This window comes from Sturnira hondurensis, unplaced genomic scaffold (genome assembly GCF_014824575.4).
Source record: "Sturnira hondurensis isolate 20B ecotype Veracruz unplaced genomic scaffold, ASM1482457v3 Scaffold0005279, whole genome shotgun sequence".
Lineage (NCBI taxonomy): Eukaryota > Metazoa > Chordata > Mammalia > Chiroptera > Phyllostomidae > Sturnira > Sturnira hondurensis.
In genome coordinates, this window is record NW_028077910.1 from 9365320 (window position 1) to 9389767 (window position 24448).

Consider the following 24448-nt stretch of genomic DNA (forward strand, 5'->3'; position numbering starts at 1 on the left):
TGCATTTCCTGGATTTTTATATAATTAGTATCATAGTGTGTGCTCCTTTTGTCTGACTTCTTTAACTTGGCTTCATTGTTTCGAGATACTTCCATGTTGTGGGGTGTATCAGCCGTTTATATTTTTCTTCGTGTGTAGTACTCCATTGTATGAACATAGCACAACCTCACCAATACTTGGTGTGATCAGGTTTTTTGTTCTCTTAATTGGAGCCATTTTAACAGGTTTGTATTTTATTGTATTGTGGGTTTCATTTACATTTCCCTAATGACTAATAATATTGACTATATTTTCATGTACCGATTTGCTACTTGTATATACACTTTGGTGAAATGTCTGCTCAAATCTTTTGTGTATTTTTTATTGAGTTACCATTTGTTATGAAGGTTTGTTACTATTAAGATTTGGCGGCTATTTATATATTCTGGGTTTATACATTTATCAAATGAATACTTTACAAACACTATGTCCAAGTATTTTTTTGTGTTTTCATTTTTTCAACACTGCTTTCGGTAATTTTATTTTCAGATTGCTTATTGTTAGTATATAAAATGCAGTAGATTTTTAAAAAATGATCTTATGTCCTACAACTTTGCTGAACTTGTTTATTCTAATTTTTGTTGCCGTTGTTGTTAATTGTTGATTCCTTAGGGTTTGCTACATATAAGATCATGCCATCTACTAGTATAGATAGTTTAAATTCTTCTTTTCTCATCTGGATGATTTTATTTATTTTTCTTGCCTAATTCCCTTGGCTGGAAACTTGAGTACAGCGTTGAATGAAGTGGTAATGGCAAACATTCTCATCTGGTTCCTGATCTTAGGAAGAATATTCAGATTTTTTATCAGCTGTGGGTTTTGTTTTTCTTTTATACATGCTCTTTGTTAAGTTGAGGAAGTTCTCTTCTGTTCCTGGTTTCATGAGTATTGTTATTATAAAAATGTGTTGGGTTTTATCAAATGCTTTTTTTGTATCTACTGAGGTAATCATACAGTTTTTGTACTTTATTCCATTAATATGGTGTATTACATTGATTGTACCTACATGTTAAACTAACCTTTCATTCCTGATATATGAGGTCTGTCTAGACTAAAGTCCAACTATTGTTACTATAATGAGAATATTTTGTGCAACATTATTAGAAGCTAGCAGCCAAAGAAAGTGGACTGGAATGCACCTGTGTGAACAATGACAACTTCACTGTAGTAGTCACTGGGCACAGTAGATGCCTTTGATTGAGCATGTGTACTGTGTGGCTATTGAGTTCAAAATGACTGCGCCAGTAGATCAGATGTTCCAGTTTAGATCTTGCCACCAAATCTTGCATTAAGCTTGAACATCCCTCTGCAAAAACTATTTGGATGATTCAGAAGGCTGAAGCTATGAGCAACTGGTGGCTGGCAGCTTCATCACGACAACACACCTGCTCATGCATCATGTCTCATGCAGAGTTTTTTGCAAAACATTAAATCACCTAGGTGACCAAAGCCCCACTAGAGCCCAGATTTGTCACCCTGCAACTCCTGGCTTTTTCCAAAACTAAAATTAGCTTTGAAAGGGAGGAGGTTTCAGGCCAGCAATGATATTCAGGAAAATATGACAGGGTAGCTGATGGCAATTGGGAGAATTGTGTGAGGTTTCAAGGTGCCTATTTTGAAGGGGACTGAGGCATCGTTGTTCTATGTACAATGTTTCTTGTATCTTCTTCAATAAATGTCTCTATTTTTAATATTACTTGGCTGCATAGCTTCTGGACAGACCATATATATACACAAAACTTGGTAATGGAGTGTCATCTTTTTATATGTTGTTGGATTCTCTTTGTTAGTATTTATTCAAAGATTTTTACATCTATATTCATTAGAGATATTGATATACTATTTTTTGTGATGTCTTTATGTGGTTTGGTATTAGGATAGTATTGTTTTCATAAAATGATTTGTGAAGTATTTCTTTCACTTTTTGAGGAAGAGTTTTGGAAGGACTGGTGTTAAATCCTTAGATGTTTGTCTCAATGTGTTAATGAAGTCACCCAAGACTGGGATTTTCTTTGTGGAAATTTTTTGATTACTAATTTAGTCTCTTATTATATGTTTGCTGAGTGTTTCTATGACTTTTGAGTTAGTTCGGGTAATTTTTGTATTTCTAAGAATTTATTAATTTAATCAAGGTTTTTGTTGGCATACAATGGTTCATGGTATTCTCTTACCATTTTTTTTATTTCTGTAAAGTTGATAATAATATCCCTTCTTAGTTAAGATTTTAGTAGTGTGTATCTTTTCTCTTTTATTTTTTGGGTTAGTTTTGTCAATTTTATTGACAAATGGTTAGTTTTGTCAATTTTATTGACAAATGTATTTCCCTTTTTAAAAATAGGTCCTAGGGTATTATCTGACTTAGGAAGGCTTCTCACCAAATGTTTGTCTACTGATTTCTGTGAAAGCTTCTGCCGACTTTGTGAAACACAGTATGAGAAGTTTCTGGTGTGTCTGCGTGAAACTGTAGCTCTCTGGGTCTTTGTTGCTCCTTTGTGATGAATCATCTAGTCTCCATGGGCAGAAGTTGGTGGGTGTATAAAGTGAAGACAGACAAGAATGTATGTTCAACTGACTTCAATGGGAAGTATTTTTTCTTGGTTAGTGTCCAAAGTTATGATAAAGCACATTTGTGTACCATGCTAAAGTTCTGTAATGCTCTTAAGAAGCTGCAAGGAAAATGTCTGCTTTGCATATTGATCTTACTAATTCCATTAGAAATGCTTTCTGACTTTATACTTTGCTACTTTAGATAGCAGTGGCTTTTACAAGTAAAGAGATTTGTTTCTATGATCTGCTGTCCAAAGAAGGATTTCCCTGTCAATATAAACTCCAAGGCCTAAAAGGAACACCGATTTGCATGGATTATTGGTTTGACCCTCTTGATACCAATGAATCAATTCTGTCTTTTGGGGATGTAACTGGAAAGGTAAGTAAGGGAACCATTATATTGAACACTACACTATCAATTTAATCATCAAATAGTAGCTAAATATAGAAATAAAGTGCAATGAGTGTGACCTTCTAATTGAACTGTATTATAGATTATAAGGCCACACATGAGGAACATGGAAAACATGGATTAGTCACAATTTCTCTTCTTGCTTATGAAAAAAACAATTTTTATTGTGGTTTTTTTGACTATGTATAGTCTCAATTTTCATATGTAAAATTTTTTGCATTTTTTCATCATAGGATATTTATAACCTATTAGATAACAATATTAATCAACATTGAATATCAAATGCCTAAAGTTACCTCTCATGACTTTCAAATTAATTATTCTGAGTTTTATTTGGAAGGTTTCAGGTTTCTTGGTACCAGCCTCCTGGAAAGTAATTATTTCCTGCATCGTGTAACAAAAGACTGATGCCTTAGAGAGGGCAGCATAGACACCAGACATGGACGCAGTGACTCCTGTCTTCTTATCAAATTCCACCTGACCTCTGTGAAATTATTGCTTACAGAATGACACTAGAATATGCCTGTGAACTCTTAAGTAGTCTAGTTTGAACCATTTTTTCATAATTGTGAAATATTTTCATTCTTACTGTTTTTAGTGGCTAGTGTATCATGAAAGCAAATGAGCTGCCGTTGCTAACTGCCTTACTAACACTGCAGTTTCTCCATTTTTTAATATGATCGCTTGTATCTGCAAATAATATTGAAGAATTTCCTATTAGTTCAATCTCAATTTGTTATTAGTCTTAAAGGATGTAGAATTTTCTTGCAACAATTTCTTTGCCCTTGTTTGTTTTTCTTTCAATGTTCTTCTCAAGGTTCAAGCAATTATTTTCATGATGGCCACGATTTCTCTGTTTGAGCGTCCAGCTAGTGCATGCGAAAATGAAGAAGCTACCGTAACCATTAACTGGGCGGAGGTGCTTTCTGGACGTCACAAATGTTGTTATACATTAAAGCACGAACTGCATCATGGCGAGTGGGTCAGGCAAGGTACCGAATTTCCATTGTAATGAGTGAAATGCTCCCCTGACTTCTACATTTATATTCTTTGATGCAAATATTTCACACAAGATGTTCAAGTTTAGAAACCAGGAATGGTCTCTAAGGGATTCTCAGGTGTTGTCCTGGACTCTCTGCTGTCCCCTGCATACTGGCAGGAATACTTTCTTTATTTCCTTCTAAAGGGTGCCTCATACACTGTTGAACTTTGCACTCAACACATAATCAAGAGAAGGGAGAGAAGGGAGATCATTTCCACAGCACCCGTTTAACTTCGACTCAACTGTGACCCTAGCTAGTCTCATCCAGTCACTTCAGTATTGCTTAGTCAAAGAATTTAACAGGTTCCCTCCAAACCTACTCTTTTGCTTTCTTTGTGTTCTCATGGAAGTGTATTAGTAGGACTGTCTTCAAAGTGGAATCTTCTTTTTTTATTTTTTATTGTGTTTTTCCATGAACATTTATCCCTTTTGTACCCTCATCCACCTCCAACCCTCCTTCCTCCAGCAACCAATGGGATCTTCTGAACTATCTTTTGTACTTTTTACTCTTTTTTTTGGTATAATGACTCAGTTCTTCTGATCGAGAGTATGTGAGCAGTATTCCTCTGTGTGCTAGGATTATGTTATAAAACAGAATCTATAGAAAGCCAGAACTTTCATAGACCTAGTCACCAATGAGTATATTAGTTTCACAATATGCCTAAATTTTACAGAATTTGAAGCTGATGCTCAAGACCTAAATGTGAGATATCTGCTCTCTATGTTTGCTTTGGTCCAGACACTAAGAACTATGGTAATTTTCTCATTCCGAATCACTACGTTACATGATGCCCACGGAAAGGAACAAAAGTCACAATCTCATGGACTGTTATATTGTAGGTCTATTCCTAATATACTTTGAAGAAGAGACAGTCAAAATGGACCCCACTTTTGGCTTTCATGGTAGTTGTGACATTTCGGGGTTTTAGGAGGGTGATAATTCTTTAGTGCATGACCCACAATAAAAATATTACACATGAAAATCTATAGATCCTTCATTTTTTATTTCAGTATAAATTGTACCATGTCTCTGGTACCTTCTAACAATCCTTTAATTCTGGCATGATATTAATAGTGGAAAAAACAAAAGATGATATGTTTTGGCCATTACTATGTGTGACAGGCACAAAATTATATGTTACATTTTATAACATGGGAACAAAAGTCACAGTGCTAGAAACTCTAGGCTATTGAAAATGCTTCCAAATAAGCATAAAACTTTTACATGTAAACCAAAGACCAGCTAGACTATGTTAATAAAGTCATAGTTCTTGAAGTCTACTTGTAGTAGGTTTCCTGAATTTTAGTGTATTATTTACATTACCTTGACCAATTATTTACGTTCCATGACCTTACATTAACATGGATAAATACAGAGAAGTAGCTAATAGAAATCTGTTTTTTGAAAAGGTTGGGAATGTAACAAATAATGTTTTAAAATTGAAATTGTCTTTTATGAACATGAGTAATATTTAAATACTTTTATGCTCAGGGAAAGAATGAAGAATTCTTACTTTAGACCCTGTCACAATACCATTTAAACTTCTCAGAAAACCCTATTGGTGAAGTAAACTGTTAAAGAGCATTTGTCTGTCAAGTTGAAGGACAAAGGCTTTTCCTTCTGTGAATGTGAATTCATTGCTCATCACATTTCTGACATATCATTCTGACTGATCTGTGGCTTTCTTGTCAACTGACAAGAGAACATTGGGACTTAGTTTAGTATCAACAGCAGAGATTTGTGTTTATAAACTAAGGAATCTAACTTTGGAGTTTAGCCTCTAAATTACTGCACTTAGGAACTGACTAGAGAAAAGTTTTATATGTAAAAATTATTAGGGATCTTTGCTAGATGACTTGGATTAAATTTTGTTTTAGTTTTGGGAATAAAAAGCCATCGTAACTAAAGAGGTAATCTTTATAAGAATAACTGAGAAGATTTACTTTGGCCAGTTTATTTAAATTGTGAACTTGGGCCCTGGCTGGCATAGCTCAGTGGATTGAGTGTGGGCCTGCGAACCACACGATCGCGGTTTGATTCCCAGTCAGGGCACATGCCTGGGTTGCAGGCCAGTTCCCAGCAGGGGACTCAGGACAGGCAACCATACATTGATACTTCTTCTCTCCTTCCCTTCCCCTCTAAAGATAAATAAATAAAATTTAAAAAAAATTGTGAACTGGGTGTGTCAATCAATCAATAATTATTTATCATTGATGTGCTTTGAAACTGTCTTAGGCATTGGAGACTATAAAAAATTAATTATAAGCTTAAACCTAACTTAACACACAACTAAGAATTAAAGACTAATATAAAATAATTTATTAGAACATTGTACTATGGTATGAAAAAGTAATTATTAAATCATATATACAAGGCTTTGACTCCTATGCTAATTCTTAAGCTGGGAAAGCCATGAGCAAAAGCTTCAAGGGTGGCTGGTGGTACCTGAAGGATGGACAGGTGAAGGGAAAAAGAGAGAGCATGGTGAGCATGAGAAAAGGTAGACCAGCAGGCATAATAATGATGGAGCATGATATGGACCTGAATAGATAAGAGACTAAATATTGAAGAAATAAAAATAAGTAGATCTAACAATGACATATGTTGGATGACAGTGGCAACCAGGTCAATTCACATTTGATAGAAAATGAAGCAGTAAAACATTGAAAGCTTTTGAGGACATTTGGATGGACATAATGCAGACAGTGCTTAGGGAAGTTTCATTTGGTAGTTTTGTCCAGGATCAATTGGAGGACAGTGAAGGAAAAACTGCTCTCGGACTGGCCAGTTAGAAGTCTTTTGATCATGAGAAAACGGCAATGATAAAGCAAGAGAGAAACAAGCCACCTTCTGAAACAGGCATCTTCAGGATTTGGGCTCTAAAAATGTGGCGTGATGAGCCATTTTAGAATGTCCTATAAAGACTTCCGTCTCCAGGTGGGGAATGTTCTACTTGAAGATCACAGGTGCCCAACTGGGCCCAGGGATCAGTCTCTTCCCAGCTTGCCTTCTTGATGTTGACTACCTTTGAAGGATCTTTTATTCTGTGATAGTCCATATCTGTCCCCAAAGAAGAGTACTTGTTGCCCCTGTTGTTTCTGAAACTTCCTGTACCTTTTTCAAGCTTCTTATTTTGCCTCTTTCTACATTTAATTCAGATGAACTCTTCCATGCATGAGTTGCAAGGTTCTCCATTTGGCTTTTCTCCTGGGCTAGTTCTTTAAAATCTGGCTTTCAGATGCTGCTCAATCTGTGAACCAGTCCTACACATTTCTGCACCCACATCAGAATTTGGGTCCTGCCTGTCAGCCTTCTCAATCCCACAGGTACATGTGGATGTCTCACATGCAAATCACAATTATACGTAAGCCAAAAATTAAGACAATCTTAGAGAGGGAAGTATGGCCTTTATTTTCCTTAGTGTCCTGTCTAATGTGTAACGTAATGTTTTATGTGATTTTTCCTTTCTCACTGATTTTAAGTGATTTGATTTTGAAGAGCCTTACTTTTCTTGGGGGTGGGGAATATTTCTCTGTGTGTGTCTGTTATTCTGCTTGCTCTTCATTGAGAGTTTTGAATATGTAGATGTATAATTTTTATTAAGTTTGAAAGTTTTTCTAATGTTATTTTTTCCTTTTTTTTTTTTGGTCCAACTCCCTTCTTTTTTTTCCTACAGGGCTTTCCATTATGTGTACATTAGACATTTGACATTTTTCTACAAGTTATACAGGTTTTAACATTTTTACTTGGTCTTTTTCTTTAATCATTATGCTTTAATTTAGTTAGATTCTATCGCAGAGAAGTTTCAAAGGGTGTGGCTGCCTCTCTGGTTCATGTGTGCTGGGATACCCCACCTAGTAGTGCCTTAGTGAAGGTGGGTCAGCTACAGAGACCTGTGGTATGGAATATACCCCGTGAAGCCTTTATATGAGAGGGGCCACCTCAGAGAGCTCCAGCATGGGTGGGTCACTGCCACAGCAAGGACAATGCTTATGGGGGTGACACTGCTTTTGCAGTGTGTCTGAAAGATAGAGCACCAAACTCAAGAAGAGCTGTGAGCCTTAAAGTTTGAGTTTTCCTTGACCAGGGACCCATTACTCCTTCTTTCCTGTTTCTATTTTCAGAATAAGAGTGCTTATTAAATGCCTGTTCCAACATATATTTTGAAAGCACATAACTTGTTTGGTTACACAGGCTTATAGTTTGGAGAAGAATTTGCCTCAGGGTAAATTATATCCTGAATCTTAGTCACATCAGATTTAGAAGCTGTTTAGATGAGACTAGAATTTAGACTATAAAGTTGATGCTGTAATGAGAACACGTTTGGGACTATTGAGATGTACTTTACATGCAAGAAGTACATGAACTTGGGGGCAGTACAGAGGCAAATTATTATGGACCGAATTTTTGTGTCCTCCCTAAATTCACGTGTTGGAATCTTGACCCCACTCCCTGACCAAGGTAATAATGAATGGCATTAGGAAGTCGTGCTTTTGGGAGGTAGTTAGCTCATGAAGGTATAGCTCTTATGAATGGGATTAGTGTTCTCATAAAAGCAACCTCAGAGAACTCTCTCACCTTTTCTCCATGTGAGCGGACAGCAAGAGGTAGGCCATTATGAACTAGAAAATGAGCCCTGACCAACATTGAATCTATCAGTGCCTTGATCTTCCCAGCCTCCAAAACTGTGAGAAATACATGTTTGTTGTTTAACCCACTCGGTCTGTATATTTTGTTATAGCACCTGAACTGCTCTAAGATATTGGAATATTATTGAAGTCTATTTCAAAAGAAAAGAGAGAAAACATAAAATATTTCTAAGTATATTTGTAGAATGCTTTTAAAAATTAAATACAGGGTTATTTATGGTTAAAAGAAAATGATTGGGTAAGAAAATCATATTCATAAATAATGTGTGGTTTAATACTGCATGAATGGGTGTTGGGGAAGTTCAGGAGAAGAGATGTAAAAAGGAGAAAGTAAGGAGTACAGAGAGGTGAAGCATCTGTATTAACTCTCCTCTTCTTTCAAGTTTTAGATTTGAAGCTGAAGCATTTCTGAAAGGGGAGCCTACTTAGGTCCTGACCAATTAACGAGTACCCTTTCTCAGGTTTAGCAATATAAATTACATAAAAACTTTGTGTTTGCTTGTTTGCAGCTCAGTTATTTCAATCTGAGACGAAGGGAGGGACAGTGAAATGAGCAGACAGGGAGGAGGAAGGGAGGCCGAGGCAAATATGGGAAAAGGGACTTGGTGGTGACTGTGCCCCTCTCTTGATATGCGTGACTTACTCTGTCAGGAGCGAGCAACCGAGGGCTGCTTTCATTCAACACTCCTTTTACCCCAGGAACATGAGTTGATATTCTTAGAACTCCTCAAGACACATTCTTGCTGATTTTCTTCTCAGTGTGAGGAGAACATATAAAATTGAAAAAAGAAAGAAATATATGAGCATGTATGACAATAATGTTTCATTAAAGCTAAGAAGAAAATAACTGAAATTTCAAAGGAAAATCTCAGCTTCGGTCATGGATATTAGCTTACTGCTTTAAGATAAGGTTCAGTTTTCTTAACCTTATCTTAACCAAATTTAACACTTTGAAGGAGAAACTGTCTTGTCTGAGAGGTTCCGTGTCATATTTTAATGGAAAAATAATTACATTCTGTAATGCTTTACAAAGTAAGCACAGAGATTTGGGGCAAGAGTGGCAAAACATAAATGTCTTGAATCTCAGAGAATTTTCCTGGTTTGGGTCCCAAATAATTGCTTCTCATGGAGACGATACTGTTGGAAACCACAGAATGGAGCTGCACCTATTGAATGAGTGAGCCCCCAATCACCAGCCATAAAAGCTATTGATTTTTCATTACATTGGAATGTGTTCTGGCCACTTTGTTTGACCATGGCTAGGAGAAGGTACAAAGCAGAACTGGTAACACCACCACTAATTGCCGTGCTAATTAACAGAATTTAGAATGCAGGTGCCGGGTTGTTTCCCCGGGGGGACTTCGTAATTGATAGGGACTGGGTTTGGAAGAGGAGCCAGGTTTAGTGTCCCGCTTGTGCTTGTGCGTTGCTCCACCTCGCCGTGTCTAAATCAGTCCTCTGGACGAAAGTGCGGCGCCCCGCTGAGTCAGGCGGAACACTCGCCTGCCAGTCCCCTCACTGTGTTGAAAGCAGCCGAAGTGAGGCATACGCTGGCTGCCCGGGTTTGAAGGAAGAGGTCTCTTCCCGTAGCTTGTTCTGTAGCCTGATGGAAGGATGAGGACCATTTGTGTCATGAACATGGGTCTAAGCAGCATTTTGAAAAGTCATTAAATTAATTGCATCTATAAAAATTACTTAGCAGTCCTGAATTAGATGCATTCTTATTTTTTAAACATTTAAAAATGTTTATCTTCACCTGAGGACAATGTTTTTATTGCTTTTAGAGAGAGAGGAAGGGAGAGAGGGAAACGTTGATTTGAGACAGAAGTATGGATTGGCTGCCTGCCAAGTGCACCTGGACCGGGGATGGAACCCACAACCCAGGCCTGTGCTCTGACCAGAATTCAACCGGCAGCCCTTTGGCCCCGGGACAACGCTCCAGCCAACTGTGAGCCATGCCAGCTAGGGCGACGCATTTTAATTTTTTTAAATGGAGCAGATAGAGTTGTTTCTATCTTTCCTCTTTCAAATGGTAGTTGCTCAGAATATAGAGAGCCCTGTGGTGGTCTCAGAGAATGGAACTTTAGAATAAGAAATGCATCTGAAAATAAACTCCCTGAAATAATAAAAAAAAAACATCAAAGGAAGTTCAAGGCGGGGTATTTTCCTTAGTCACATGAACCATAAAGTAAAAGCCTGGAAAAATGCTAATAATTCCTAGTTAGAAATGGCCCAATTTTTACCCTGCTACAGATGTACCTGTGGGCAAATGATATAGCGTGGTCTTAGTCTAGCTTACTCTAAGTGCACCTAATAGCATGAGTTACTTCATTTTTAGGTATCAGTTTTCATTGTTAGATCACTTTCCCCACATTACCTAATTGCGGTTACATAGGGTCATTTTGACACACATGAGGATGAGGACTGATGGCAGGTTTCTTCAATGCCTTTTTAAAAATGACTAAAAGGCAGGAAAACAGACAGTTGAAAGTTAGCATCCTAATAACAGACACGATCACATTGTCTTTTTCTCCTTCAAGATGTTATCTAACAGAAACTTATTTTTCATGCGGTTCTTTTATTTTCACCACACGAGTTTTATCAGTAAGTGCTATTTGGTATCATTTTGTATGCTTTTAAGCTTTATATAAATGTAGCATCCTGTTTGTATTCTCCTGCAGTTAGTATCAGTCCCGTATTGTGAGATAAATCTGTGATGACTTAAATGGCTTCCCCCATTACATCTCAGGCTGTAGACTTTTCCACCCTTTATTTGGCCTCCTGTTGATGGACATGCAGGGGGACACCTCGTTCTTTTACCTCTGTAAATCGTGCTTTGAGAACATTCTTTACACACTTTGGGAGCACATATGTGATGTCTTTTCAGCTCACATGCTTAGGAATGAAACTGCCAAGTTGCGGGTTTGGGTTTACCTACCTTTTAACTGCCAGGGCTGCCACAGCTTTGCCATCTGCTGCCAGATTGTTCTCCAAGCTACTTGCATCAGTTTACTTTCTCACCAGCAGGCATAAGGGATCCTGGTTGGCCGCATGGATTGCTATACTTATGTGTAAAGTTGATGAGTGGGAATTATACTCATCAACTGTGGTTTTAGCTTGTGTTCCCCTGATTGCTGGTGAGGATAAAACATCTTTTCACAAGTTTATTGGCTGTTCAGGATTTGACTTCTGTGAATTACCTGGCCTGTTTTTCTGTTGGATTGTTTTTCTTTTTCTTATTGATTTGTAGTCCTTTCTATATTACAGTTTGTAATTTTTTGGTCAGTTAGCTCTGTTAAAAATATTTTCTCCCAGTGTGAGGATTGTTTTTCATGTTGTCTCATGGTATTTTTTCATGAAAACACATTTTTAATGTTAGTGTCATATCTGCCTATTATAATTCGTGCTTCTTTTGGTGCATTGTCTTTTTTATATTTTTTACTACTGTTTTTTTAAATTTTTTCCCATTAGAGTTGACATACCAAATTATACTAGTTTTAGGTGTACACCCCAGTGATTAGACATTCTGTAAGTAAATAATCATCCCAATAAATCTCATACCCACCTGGCACCATGCATAGTTATTAGAATATTAGTGAACATATTTCCCATGTTAAGCTTTACATCCCCATGACTGTTCAGTATCAACCCATTTGTGCTGAAATCCCTCACCTTTTTCACCATCCTCCCAACTCCCCTCCCATCTGGCACCATCAAAATGTTAGTTCTCTATTATCTAGGAGTATGTTTTTCTTTTTCACAGAAATTTAAAAGTTTTTTTTCCTCTACCAATTCTCATCCTCACCAAAAATACTAAATAGAAATGATTTATTTTATCAGCTCATCCCATTCTCTAGCTTGATATTTAAAAATGTCATAACCTATCATTTCTTTTACTACCTTTAAGAAGTAAGAAAAACTTTTATCTGTCAGATAATTTGATATTAAGAAAATAGCTTTACTCTCACCTTTAACTCAGGCATTCTCAGGAGTTCTGGCATTTTAATCCCAAACAAGTTCTATCTTGCTTTAAAAATAAAGTGTGAATTGTTGAGCCTTCAATATGTAACAGCACATACAGGTCCCTAAATGTCACTTGGTAATCTGCAGGTTCAAATCCCACAGCTATGCTTCGAATACCAGAGCAGAATGTACTTCTTCATGCATCTTTCTTTATAGCCTCAAAACTGGAGATGATACTTAGCTATAATGTGGGAACATGTGACAAAGTAATTTTCTGGGTAGAAAAAACTTTGATTATGCTACAATGATATTATGGAAGTTTTATGAATTTGAAGATATAATTATAGTCTGTGTTAGATACTTTAGATCTTACAGTATTGCTTCACTGAGCCAGGTTGTAATAACCTTTCGTGTTTTCTGTAAACAAAGGGAATATTTTCAGGGAAGTTGTTTTCTAATGAGAACAATTGTTATTGGATTGTACACTGTTGGTATTTCTGTTAAAGTAGCAATAGTGGTGCAGAGGGCAGTCAGGGACCAACTAAATATTTAGCTGGTCATAAAGTTGGTCCCAGAAATGCCAACTTTATGACCCTAAAACTGATACTCCCAAGTGAGGTTCAAAGGACTCACCTTTATAGGAACTGGTCACTTCTTAGGTCCTGCCCTCCCTCCCTCCCTCCCTCTCTCCTTTTCTTTTGTTCTTTCTCCCTTCCCCTATTCTTTTTCTTTTTCTTTGTTAGAAGGAAAGGCAGTAGATGAGAGAAAAGGATGGAGAGAGAACAAGGAAGACACAAAATACTGTTCCTAGATGGTAAGTGGCAATAGAAAATTGAAGAGATCAGGAAAGGGAAGGCTTAAGGTAAAGTAGGGGCTTGGTCTGTGATTGAGGGCGTGGGGGGCATAAATGTAGTTGGTAATAGAAAGAACCTCGGATCTGCATACATGCAGCAGTGTGGCTTAGTGGAAAAGAATGATGCAGTAATGCAAAACAGCTCACAATCAAACAGAGGTGGGTTCAGTCTCATTTCCACCTCCAATTGGCTGCCTGCCCTCAGGTGAATTGGCTTGGGACTGCCTGTTACCTCATCAGTAATCTACCAGCTGAAGAGGATTTCAGCAAAGCACCTGGCCTGATGCCTGGTACATGAGAGAGATACAATGAACTATCCTAGTAATTACTGAAAGTAATTCATAGGTTGAGGGAGATTACAATGGGAGCTAAACAAAAATTACACTATCCAGGCAAATTCTAGGCAGAGCGGAGAAATAGACCATTTTGGCCTTGGGCAGTGCTCTGTGTTTCATGACACACTTCACAGTGAATTACTAGTCCCCTTGCTCACAGTCTTCTTTGCATCATCCCAGTCTCTTCTTTCTCTCTTAGAAATTGTGCTTTGTTGTTGCTTAGGAGAAACCCAGCATCGAAGGTCAGTTAAACTCATACACTTTAAAGAAATAGAAGCTTAAAAAAATGGAGCCCAAAATAAGCACTGATGAGCACAAAGAGTGAAAAGTTTTAAGAATCACTTGAGAAAGCCAGTGAAGTGTTTTAAAAATCCAAAATTACCTTGTAGCTGGAGGTTCATCACCCGAGTTCTTCAGATCTACCATGGTTGGGCTTTGTGAGGGAAGGTAGAGAGGTTCTTAAATTCCTGGCGTTTTATTCACAATTTTGTGCACATATAAATCTTTCTGGTGGAGAGAGTATAGAGCTTTCATTAGATTTCCAAAGGAACATCTGACCTCCTAAATTTTAAGATGCCTGGAACAATTCTCTGTAGTATAAAGTAATGGTGAAATTCTATAGAACGTATTCTAGTGCTTGCTACCTGAAGTGTGGTGTTCAGCAAACATCAGGGCAACAACTGGGGGTTTGGTAGAAATGAAGAACCCTAGTTCATTGCATGATGATGCCTTGAATGGTTATTGCATTTTTACAGCAGTCTGATCTCAGGTGACTCTCACACATGTTGAAATTTGAGAAGCCCTGTTCCGGTGGTCAAGAGATCATGCCCTGTATTCTGAATTTGCAGTCTAGCTCTGCCACATGCGTGGAACATTACATTGTACCAAATCAGAGTCAGAATTCCACAGTCTGACAGCAATCAGTTGCTGACTGGCCAGATCATTGAACTCGCATGGGTCTCTGCTTCATCTGTAAAGTAGATCAGTCCTCTTTCAGCTCTGGATTCTGGAGTTTACCTCGTTTCCCACACACGTTTTACCACCCCTTCTTGTCAAGTGAAATAATATCTTTTTGTCAACACTCACCAAATATCTTCTAAATCCTGAAGCCCACACTGTTTTGTTCTTCTTTGAATATCTATTAGACTTTCTGTACCACTCAACCCACCACTTTATGATGTGCTAAAGTTTCTTCTAGTTGATCAATATACATTTTTCATTCCAAGTTGGGAGGCATTCAGGCTGTGTCTATTTCTCCTCTTATTAATCTCTCCAGGGCACATAGTACATGCCCAGTAAATCTTTGAAGATGGGGTACCATATTTTGAGATAGGATATCTACAGATGACACACTGTCAATCTCATTAATTTAGTCTTAAATTGGTCATGTTAAGCCATGTGCTTCATAGTGAGATAAATAAGAATTATGGTAAATGAAGCTTTTCACAAATGTCAGTATAGGCTCTTAAATCAATAAATTCTAGCTGTTGTTAACCCAGTTGAATAGGCTAGGGGAAAAGAAATGTATCAAGCTATTTTGCCTCTCCCAATTTACTATTTGGAAATGTATATATGCATATATATACACATATGTATATGGATGTGTGTGTATGTATACATATATTAGGTTGTCTTGTCCAATACAACCAACAGTAGAAAACCAACATGGTGGTGCTTACTTGGAGAAATTTGTTCTTATTTTGACAACTTTTATTGGTACCAAAAGTAACTTTACACAGATCTGAACATTTTGTCATTATAAAAGTATTTGTAAGGTAGAAGGACAAAATGTTTTTGTATTACAATTTGTCACTTGATTTTTACCTTTTAAATACTTAGATACACAGTATGTGAGCCTCCCTTTGTGTGCTGACCCTGGGCTCTTTGTTAGGGGTGAGCCTGCCGTCAGCCTAGGGGTAGTAGAGTCTTTCTGCCTTCAACTTCCTGCCACTTGTTTGGCTTCTTGATTTTTTACCACCCTTTCATTTTGTACAAATAAGCAGACACATGCATATTTTTAAAGCTTCTTCATTTTTTTACATAAAAGGTAGACTTATGGTTTGTATAATGGTCCCCCCAAAATATGTTGATTTACTGACCCCTGGGACCTTCAAATGTAACCTTATTTAGAAACAGTCTCCTTGTAGGTGAAATTAGATAAGATGTGGCCTTACTTTATGAAATATTAAAGGGACTTATCTAAGGAAAAGAAGATAAAAAACATGTATAGAACAATGACAGCAAACTCACAATTATTAACAACCACACCTAAATCAAAAACAAAAAACAAACTAAGTGAACAACTAGAACAGGAACAGAACCACGAAAATGAAGATCACATGGAGGGTTAGAAATAGGAGAGTGGGAGGAGGAGAATAAGTAGCATAGACGGTAGGTAGAAAATAGGGGGAGGACAAGAATAGTATGGGCAAGGTAGAAGCTAAAGAACTTATGGCACATGGACATGAACTAAAGAGGGGGGATGTGGGTGGGAGAGGGTGTGCAGGGTGGAGGAGAGCGAAGGGGTGAAAATGGGACAACTGTAATAGCATAATCAATAAAATATATAAAAAATGTGGTCATGCCAGAGTAATGTGGACTCCTAATTCAGTACAACTATTGTCCTTATAAGAAGAGAGAACTTTGGAGACAAAAATCCTAAAATGACGAAGGACCTAAGACTCCTGTATTAGAGAAGAAAGGACTTCATTGCTCACAGCACAGCAGCAATGCAATTATGAGCCCATTCATGTCGGTCCCCTGGCCTGTAAGTCCCACAGGGGCAACATGATGGTCTTGGGTAAATGCTTGCACGTGCTGTGACTTGTGTGACAGAAAAGAAACCTGAAGCTTAGAGAATCTGAATCTTTAAACCAGACCGGATGCATGTTTGCCTTTAAGTCCAGGGGGGAGATATTGTCTTTCTCATACTGGGTAGTAAGTTTGTCTACATTTTGCTGCAAAATGAGAGACCTTCCCTACATCCCGAAGTTATTTCCTGTGCTAACATCCTTGAAAAGACAGTTTAGAACAAAGACAGTGCATGGTTAGTTTCAAAAGGAGTGTGAGAACTCTAGCGATCTCTCAACAGTTCTCATCTAACAGTGTTATTCCTGATTCTGATTCTATGGATACTTAGATCTTAACTATTTCTAAGGGCCATTCTATTAATGCAACTCTCTTTAAGCTATGCAAAGCTACAACATCCTTCTCTGTGTGAGCAAGGCATTTGATTTTGAGGCCAAACCCAAACTCCTTCACCTCTGGACACAAATCATTGAGCAAAATGGTTCAACATGGTGAGGAGAACTTCCACCTAACCATGGAAGACAGCAGTGGTTGGAAGTCAGAGAAAGATCTTTGCTCTGGAGCCCGCGTCTGAAAGAACAGAAAGCTTCTCCCAACAAAAGAGTCCTCACTTTCCTTGCTTGGGAGTAGGATATTGCTCCTCATCATCTGGTTCTGGGCAGCCAACAATGTAGGAGCAGCCTTTTCACCCGAGTCTGTAGCTGTGACTGTGAGTCTTGGCAGGGCACTGAGTCCCGGCCATTGCACTCTCAAAGACTCTAGACCAGGCATGATTTACAGACACCCGGGTCTGGACAGGAGCTAAATCTCTGAGAGCAGCAGATGCTGCTAAGCTCTTGTGTGCCTGCTTCAGAGCCAGGGGGAAGAACCCAGGAATTTGGCCAATTACTCACTTAGATCTCCAGTATCACATGCAATTACAGTGATTAACATTTTTCCTGCCATGTGTTCCAATTAAAAAATAAATTCAAGGTAGCCTTACATTGGATAAAAGTTCAAATGTGGACTTTGTTATAACTTTCCAGGGTAAGTTCTTTAATAGCAGGTTGGGGGAGGGGTGAGTGAGGTGTTTTTTTAAGTGCCGGCTTGTGTTATCATAATCTGAGTTTAATTTTTGTCTTTACACATTAAAATGGTTCTATTTTGCTCTTGTGAGAAGTCAGTTAAGGATTATTTTCTTTTTTTTTTTAAACCAGTTACCTATAATGCATCTTTAGATGCTATTATTTCCAGCACAACCAACAATACAAATACTGTGGTGCTGGCCTGGAGACAGAAATCAAAAAAGCATCTTCACATGACATCCTTCAACATCGCCCAGGGCATTCATGCTTTTGATTATCACTCTCGGCTCAATTTAATTGGTATGTAAAATAAATCATGATAACTATGAGGGCCTCACAAAGAGTCTGGATGCCTATTTGTATGCACAAAGATGCTCCATCCTGTTGCTTTATTGCCAGAGAGACCAACTCGAGAAGCTTACGGTTTATTTCCTGAGAATGTCTGATAACGATGTATTGTGAGGTGCAATATACATGAGCCACACTGGGGTGAAGATATGGGAAAGCGAGCCAGTGCTTTAATTAGTGTTTTTATTTGCATTGGTAAGGTAATAAAATGATATATAGAAAAAAGCCAGCATGTGCTGTGTCTGCCATTCTACCATTATCCTACCAGAAGCTTGACCCCCAAATACATCATTTCCTTGCTCCTCATCCCTCACACACATCCGCACATGTGAACTGCAAAATGTAGAATGTTTTCAACTTCTACAATACAACCGCCAATGATTTCTAAGAAATTTCAGATGATCCTAGCTTTAATTTATTAAAGGAGAGGTTTTCTTTTGATGTAAAAGAGTATATTTAGCTGAAGGAATAAGCTATAAAGGTTTTCAGGCATTAACTCTGTAATATATAAACACTTTGGAACCTGAATAATGTAATATGTATAATATTAGTTCAAGCATTGTAGAAAATGTGAGGTACTATTGAAAACTTAGTAAGGGCAGTTAAAGGGAGTGAATGCATATGATCTACAGAATGGGTCTTATTACACCTCATTCAGTAATTATCATTCATATAAAGAGTTCTGATAGACTCTTCACTAGAGGACTGATTCTCTACATTTCCCAACCATAAGGGCTGACAACTCTGGTAAAAGACAACTTGAATATGAACTCAGGAGTATGCCAACATTAAACTTTCAAGGAGTGTTGCAGATTTATTAGAGCGTGCTGGAGAGTTTGATGAACTGACTTTGGAAGAACTCAAATATCAACCACTTTGCTGATTGATTGATTGATCGATTGATTATTTTGACCCATTTCCACGAGCACAACTTTGTATATGGCACAGTGCTGAAAAAATGAGGGTGAATGAGCTGGGCTCCAAGCAGCCCTAAATGAGGGCACCACACAGAATGCTCCTCTGGTTTCTTTGCAGACCCGAGGAAGCGCTATGCTCCCTCCTCCTGACCTGCTCCTGGCCTGCTCACCTAATGCAGCCGATTTATGGTCAAAAATACCTTATTCTCTCAATAGAGCAGGTCAGAAATATATTTGTGCTTCTTGTTTGCTTGTAAATACTCAATTATTTACATGACAGTGAACAATTGTTTCCTTATACTATTTACTTAGTTTGGAAACTTTAAATAAATATTGTTTTAATTCTTTCTTACTCCTGGGATAACTTGAACACGTCTATTAAATTCATTCCTAGGGTGTGCTGGCCGGAGAGCAGAAATATAAAGAGTAGAAAGCAGGATTTTGTCCCCTCCTGGCTGGGCAGCTGGTTGCTTCCTAAATGGGACTGTGTTGTCCTTTCACATCATGAGACCCCTTGCCCTGCTCTCTCAGTTTCAGCTCTTTCATGTGGCAGAGCTCATGCCCTGGCACTCTGGACTGTTGGGCAAAGACAAGATTGTCTGTCCTTTAAGCCAGGGTGCATTAGTGATCAGAAAGCATTTATCTACAGATGTGATCAATTCATTTCAAAAAGAAAATGTGGGTTATGCATGTTATTAAAAAACCTTTTTCTTGTGATTCTGATCAGCGACTGCTGGTATTAACAACAAAGTTTGTCTTTGGAACCCCTACGTCGTCTCTAAGCCGGTTGGCGTCCTTTGGGGTCACTCAGCCAGTGTGATAGCCGTCCAATTTTTTGCTTCAAGAAAACAACTTTTCAGCTTCTCCCAAGATAAAGTAAGTAGCATTGTTCATTTATTTAGTTTTGCCTCCCCAGTTCTACCCAAACCTACCTTTGATCCTGGAGTGCTCTGAGAGCCAGTCTAGATTTTAAGATATATTGTCTAACTACTATGTCTTTGGGAATCTAATGTATTTGGAAATGATATCGACGGTCACTAAGCAATTTTCCCGGGTAACAGGGCAAAATATTTCATTAAATATTTTTCAAACCATGTACTCATAAATTTTATTCTTATTATTGAGCTCCTAATATGTCATATCTTAAGAGTCTCAAAAGTGCTCACAAATTCAGTAGGAAAAACCCAGAAATTTGGTGAAGAAATGTCCCTTTGGTGAGACACAACCAGTTAGCTATAGTTGCTCTGATATTGAAGAGACTTAGTAAGTAAGAAATCAAAGTTAATCTGAAGAATATGAAGTGCATTAAGAACATTTCAGTTAAGTATATCAAGTCCTTTTTCTTTGATATTGATGGGATATTTTAAATGTGAAGGAAAAAACGTGGCACTTTGAACCAGCTAGTCCCTGTTGAATCCTGACCACATTACTTAACTACTTATCTCCCTCAGGAAAACTTCTTCATCTCTAAGAATCTTGTCATTAGTCCCTCTGTAAAATTTCCATTGTACATGATGCCTAGCGTCTAGATCCAGTTAACACGTGACAGATTTCAAGACACCTGGCTGTGAAGAAAAGGGTGGACAATGAGCTCAGGGGGCACAACTTCTGCGACTCTCTGAACCTGACCTTTTGCTTTATTCTCAAGTGACATGCAGACGCCAGAAGTTTATCCCCAGTTCCTAGTCTCACCCCCTGCAGGAGTCCTGTCAAATGAACGTATTTTACTGCGTGTCTGTCACATAAATCCTCTCTCTCCTTTAAACTTCCCCCATCAACTGCCAATTCTTGTTGGTTAAACCACCAAAATATGTCTTACATCAGACTTTCCTCTCCCTCTTAACTGCTCGAATTCCAAATCTCATCTTTTTCTGCCCGAAGTACTACAAAGTTTCCCTAACAAGTCTCCCCACTTTCAGACTGGTCTGATTTCAACCTGTCCTCCAGTAAGAAAAATTCTTCAATTTCTCATCTCTGTCCTTGGTCTAAATATCAATTTTAAAGTGCTTGAACTTTTATACAAAGCCTTTTCCTGCTTTCCTCTTCCATCCATTTAATGCTCCAGCCTCATCACACTCCTGCCCTGACTGTCTCAGGGATTCGCAGCCTGCTCTTCCTTCTGCCCTCAATCTCTTCTCCACCATGATCAATTGGCAACGTCCTATTTATCCTGGAAGTTTCAGACCTTTTGCGGTCCTTCATGCACACCTAGGTGTTTCTCTGCACTCCCATTTTACTGTGAGTCCCTTACTAGAGTTTGTGTCACGTTGTACTGAATTCTGATGAGCTTCCTTAGGCAGGGTCAGGATCTTTTTGCCTTGTGTAGTGTCACAGTGCTTGGTTCCTTGCAGTGTTTGTTCAATGGTCATTTGTCAGCAGCTTGAAGTGAAGACACATCACTGTGAACCTCAAACACCAAAGAGACTCAGCGTGAACGTTTTTGGTTGTCCTACTCAGATTTAGTTGTTCTATTTTTTAAGATGTTTTAACACTTTATTTTAATTTCCACTATCAAATTTAAGACAATCTAACTTATATACTCCAGGTTGTATATGTACATTGTATCTTCCACTAGGTTGAATGATTGACCACAAAGATTTTTTTATTGGATTCATTTTTTTGTGTTTACCGGGACCTCACAAATATTAGTGCATATTAAACAAACATTAAATACATAATATGTGGAATAGTGTAATTGTCAACTAACTGATAGAATTTGTGAAGTTAGGGACTGTGTATTTTTTTGATTGTGTATACATATAGCAGGTCCTCAATAATTCTTGAGGAACTAATACATTTGTTTAGTAGTTAAATTAGCAAATCTCTATTAAACATAAACATACAATAAATACCAGGTATTTTATCATTCCACAGTTTTCTGAAAAGTTTTATAACTTTAAGAGCAAGCAAAAATGTTTTTAGAGTCAGAATTGATTGTGTGCAGCTATTATCAATGTGAAGACCAACTGGCTTCTTCCAAGGAACTTTTATCATTTTATTTTTGCTTTGACTTCTAAACCATTACATTATAATAAAGCTTGTCACGCTTGCTTTTACATTAGTCTAATGCCATTTCCCTTTGATAAATGCACAACAATATCAGTCTTTATGTCTTCATGAGAAACAACAGCGTTTTCTCCTACCAGGTTAAGCCTCTGCTTTATTGTCATACAATTATTTTGGATGTTTTATGAGCCCGGGGATCAGTTAGAGAACAGAGAAAATGAAAGAAGGTGTCCTTTTTCTGGGAGAGTCTGAGTGAACCAATCACGTTCTGGCCAATGAGTTGCTGAATTAGGGGGTTTTTAGAGCAGGGCAGTTTACTCCTATCTCTAAATAGGTTCCTCCCAAGCGGACCCGAAACCGGTTCTCTTTCGGAAGACTGCTCAATGGCCACTTTCCGGGGATGAAGAAATAATACATTTATCCCTGTAGAATTTGGGAGCATGCTAAATAATTGTCCAGTTGCCTTTTGTTTTGGACACCTAAACTGTTTTGTAAGACGGCAGTCACTGCTGGCCAGGCCCTGCTGCAAGCCAGCAACTTGGTCCTTTTAAGGAGGAATCACCCTGGGGAGTACGAGAATTTTCAAACCCCAGGGGGACTTTCTCTGTTGGGGGGGCGGTTGATATTCCATCCAGTGAACCTGATTAGGCTTTTCTATTGCTCTTAACTCTTCTCTCCTGGGCTACTAATCTGAACTTGACCATTAGAAACAGATCGGTTTGTAATTTAATCCTTTGTTTGAGGCCCTGGTTTTGCCCAGAACCTGTTTCTGTATTGGAGACCCAAGGTTGTAAGGAAAATACATTAGACTTTCGTGTCGGTGCTCCATCTCACCTGTTTGTCATCCTTTCCCCTCTGTGTTCCCCTCCTTCTCAACTTCCCTCTATTCACCCAGAAACGGGCATTTTCATTGTGTCTTAAGTATCTAACTGCAAGCATTAATGCCCTCCCATAAAAATTAAAGAACCATGTAGTAAAAAAGGGAATATTCTTCTTGCTGATTTCCCCTTCAGATCAATTTCTCTCCTCCCAAATAGCTATTACTAACAGTTAAAGGTGTATCTTCTCATATTTTATTACTAGTTAATATTATGTTGTGTTATGATATTTTATAATACATTAACATCCAGCCCATTCTATGTGTGTACACAAATACAGCAAAATATTTATTATGAGTTTTCTGGTAAATGGTATTACATGAGTCATATTTCCCTGCAACTTGCTTTTCCCGAATAATCCCTCTTAGAGATTTTCCGATATAGTCATTTATAGCATGGGTGGCCATAACTTAGTGATTTAATCACCTTTATATTAAAAAGATATTGTTTCTATTTTCCACTTTTATAAACCAACTATTACATACATACGCACACACCGTTAACATTTTAAAAGTAAATTTCTTTGTGGTAAGTTTCTAGAACTTATGCTACGTATAGGGTCAATGGGGATGTACTTCTTAAAGAATTGTCATAAATATTGGTGATTTCAACTCAGAAATGTTGCACTAATTGGAATACTCTTCTGAGGGGTAGAAAGTTTCTCATTTCCTCAAGCTCTTATCAATAGTAGGTACCAATATTTTGTTCACCATTTTGTGACTCTGATGACAAAATATTATGGCAATTGTTTTTTCAAATATTTATTGACCATTTATATATTTTGCTTTTTGTGCCTTATCTGATCATGCTTTTTATCTTATTAACTAGACTTTGTGTTTTTCTTACTGATTTGTTTTTTAAAAATATTTTGATGGGTTCCTTCTTGGGTCCAACTTCTTTGGGACTCTCTGAGCTTCCTGGATTTCCTGGAAGTCTATTTCCTTTGCCAGATTAGGGAAGTTCTCCTTTATTATTTGTTCAAATAAGTTTTCCACTTGTGGCTGTTCCTTTTCCCCTTCTGGTACCCCTATAATTCGGATGTTGGAACGTTTAAAGTCATAAACTAAAGCAGGGGAGTGGTGGGGGAGGGGGTGTGCAGGGTGGAGGGGAATGAAGGGGGGGGAATAGAACAACTGTAATGGTATAATCAATAAAATATATTAAAAATATTTTGATTACTCTTTATTATATAGGATGCAAATATGTCTTTCAAGCATCCTTATCTTTGTTTATGTCATTTTTTCTCATTAAAATATTTTAAATTTTTTATAAAGTTGAGTGTAAGAAATTATTTTCTTTATGGCTGTGCATTGTTCATCTAGCTAGCTTAGGAACGCTGTACACACCTCTTACTCATAAAAATACTCTGTTTTATTTTCTGCCGATGATTTTCATATTGTGTAGGTTATTTTGCATTAAACTTTGTCATTTATTTGTGTACAGCTTTTATTTCTACAAATAGATATCCAAGATTATTTTTGCAATAGTTTGTTTCTCTCACTGGTTGGAAATGCTATTGTTTTCATCATTTGAATTACTGTCTATACACAACTTTATTTCTAGATGCCTTATTTGTTCCATGATTC

General features: G+C 37.7%; 1 protein-coding gene across 3 annotated transcripts in view; it reads left to right on the plus strand.

The window, feature by feature from the left end:
• WDR49 (WD repeat domain 49) overlaps positions 1 to 24448 on the plus strand; it is a 119773-nt gene that overhangs the window by 21719 nt on the left and 73606 nt on the right. For all 3 annotated transcript variants that reach the window (XM_037046599.1, XM_037046601.1, XM_037046600.1), the window contains exons 3-6: positions 2789 to 2965; positions 3816 to 3990; positions 17846 to 18013; positions 19706 to 19854. In XM_037046599.1, coding sequence (XP_036902494.1) covers positions 2789 to 2965; positions 3816 to 3990; positions 17846 to 18013; positions 19706 to 19854 — 669 coding nt within the window. The remainder of the gene's footprint in view (positions 1 to 2788; positions 2966 to 3815; positions 3991 to 17845; positions 18014 to 19705; positions 19855 to 24448) is intronic.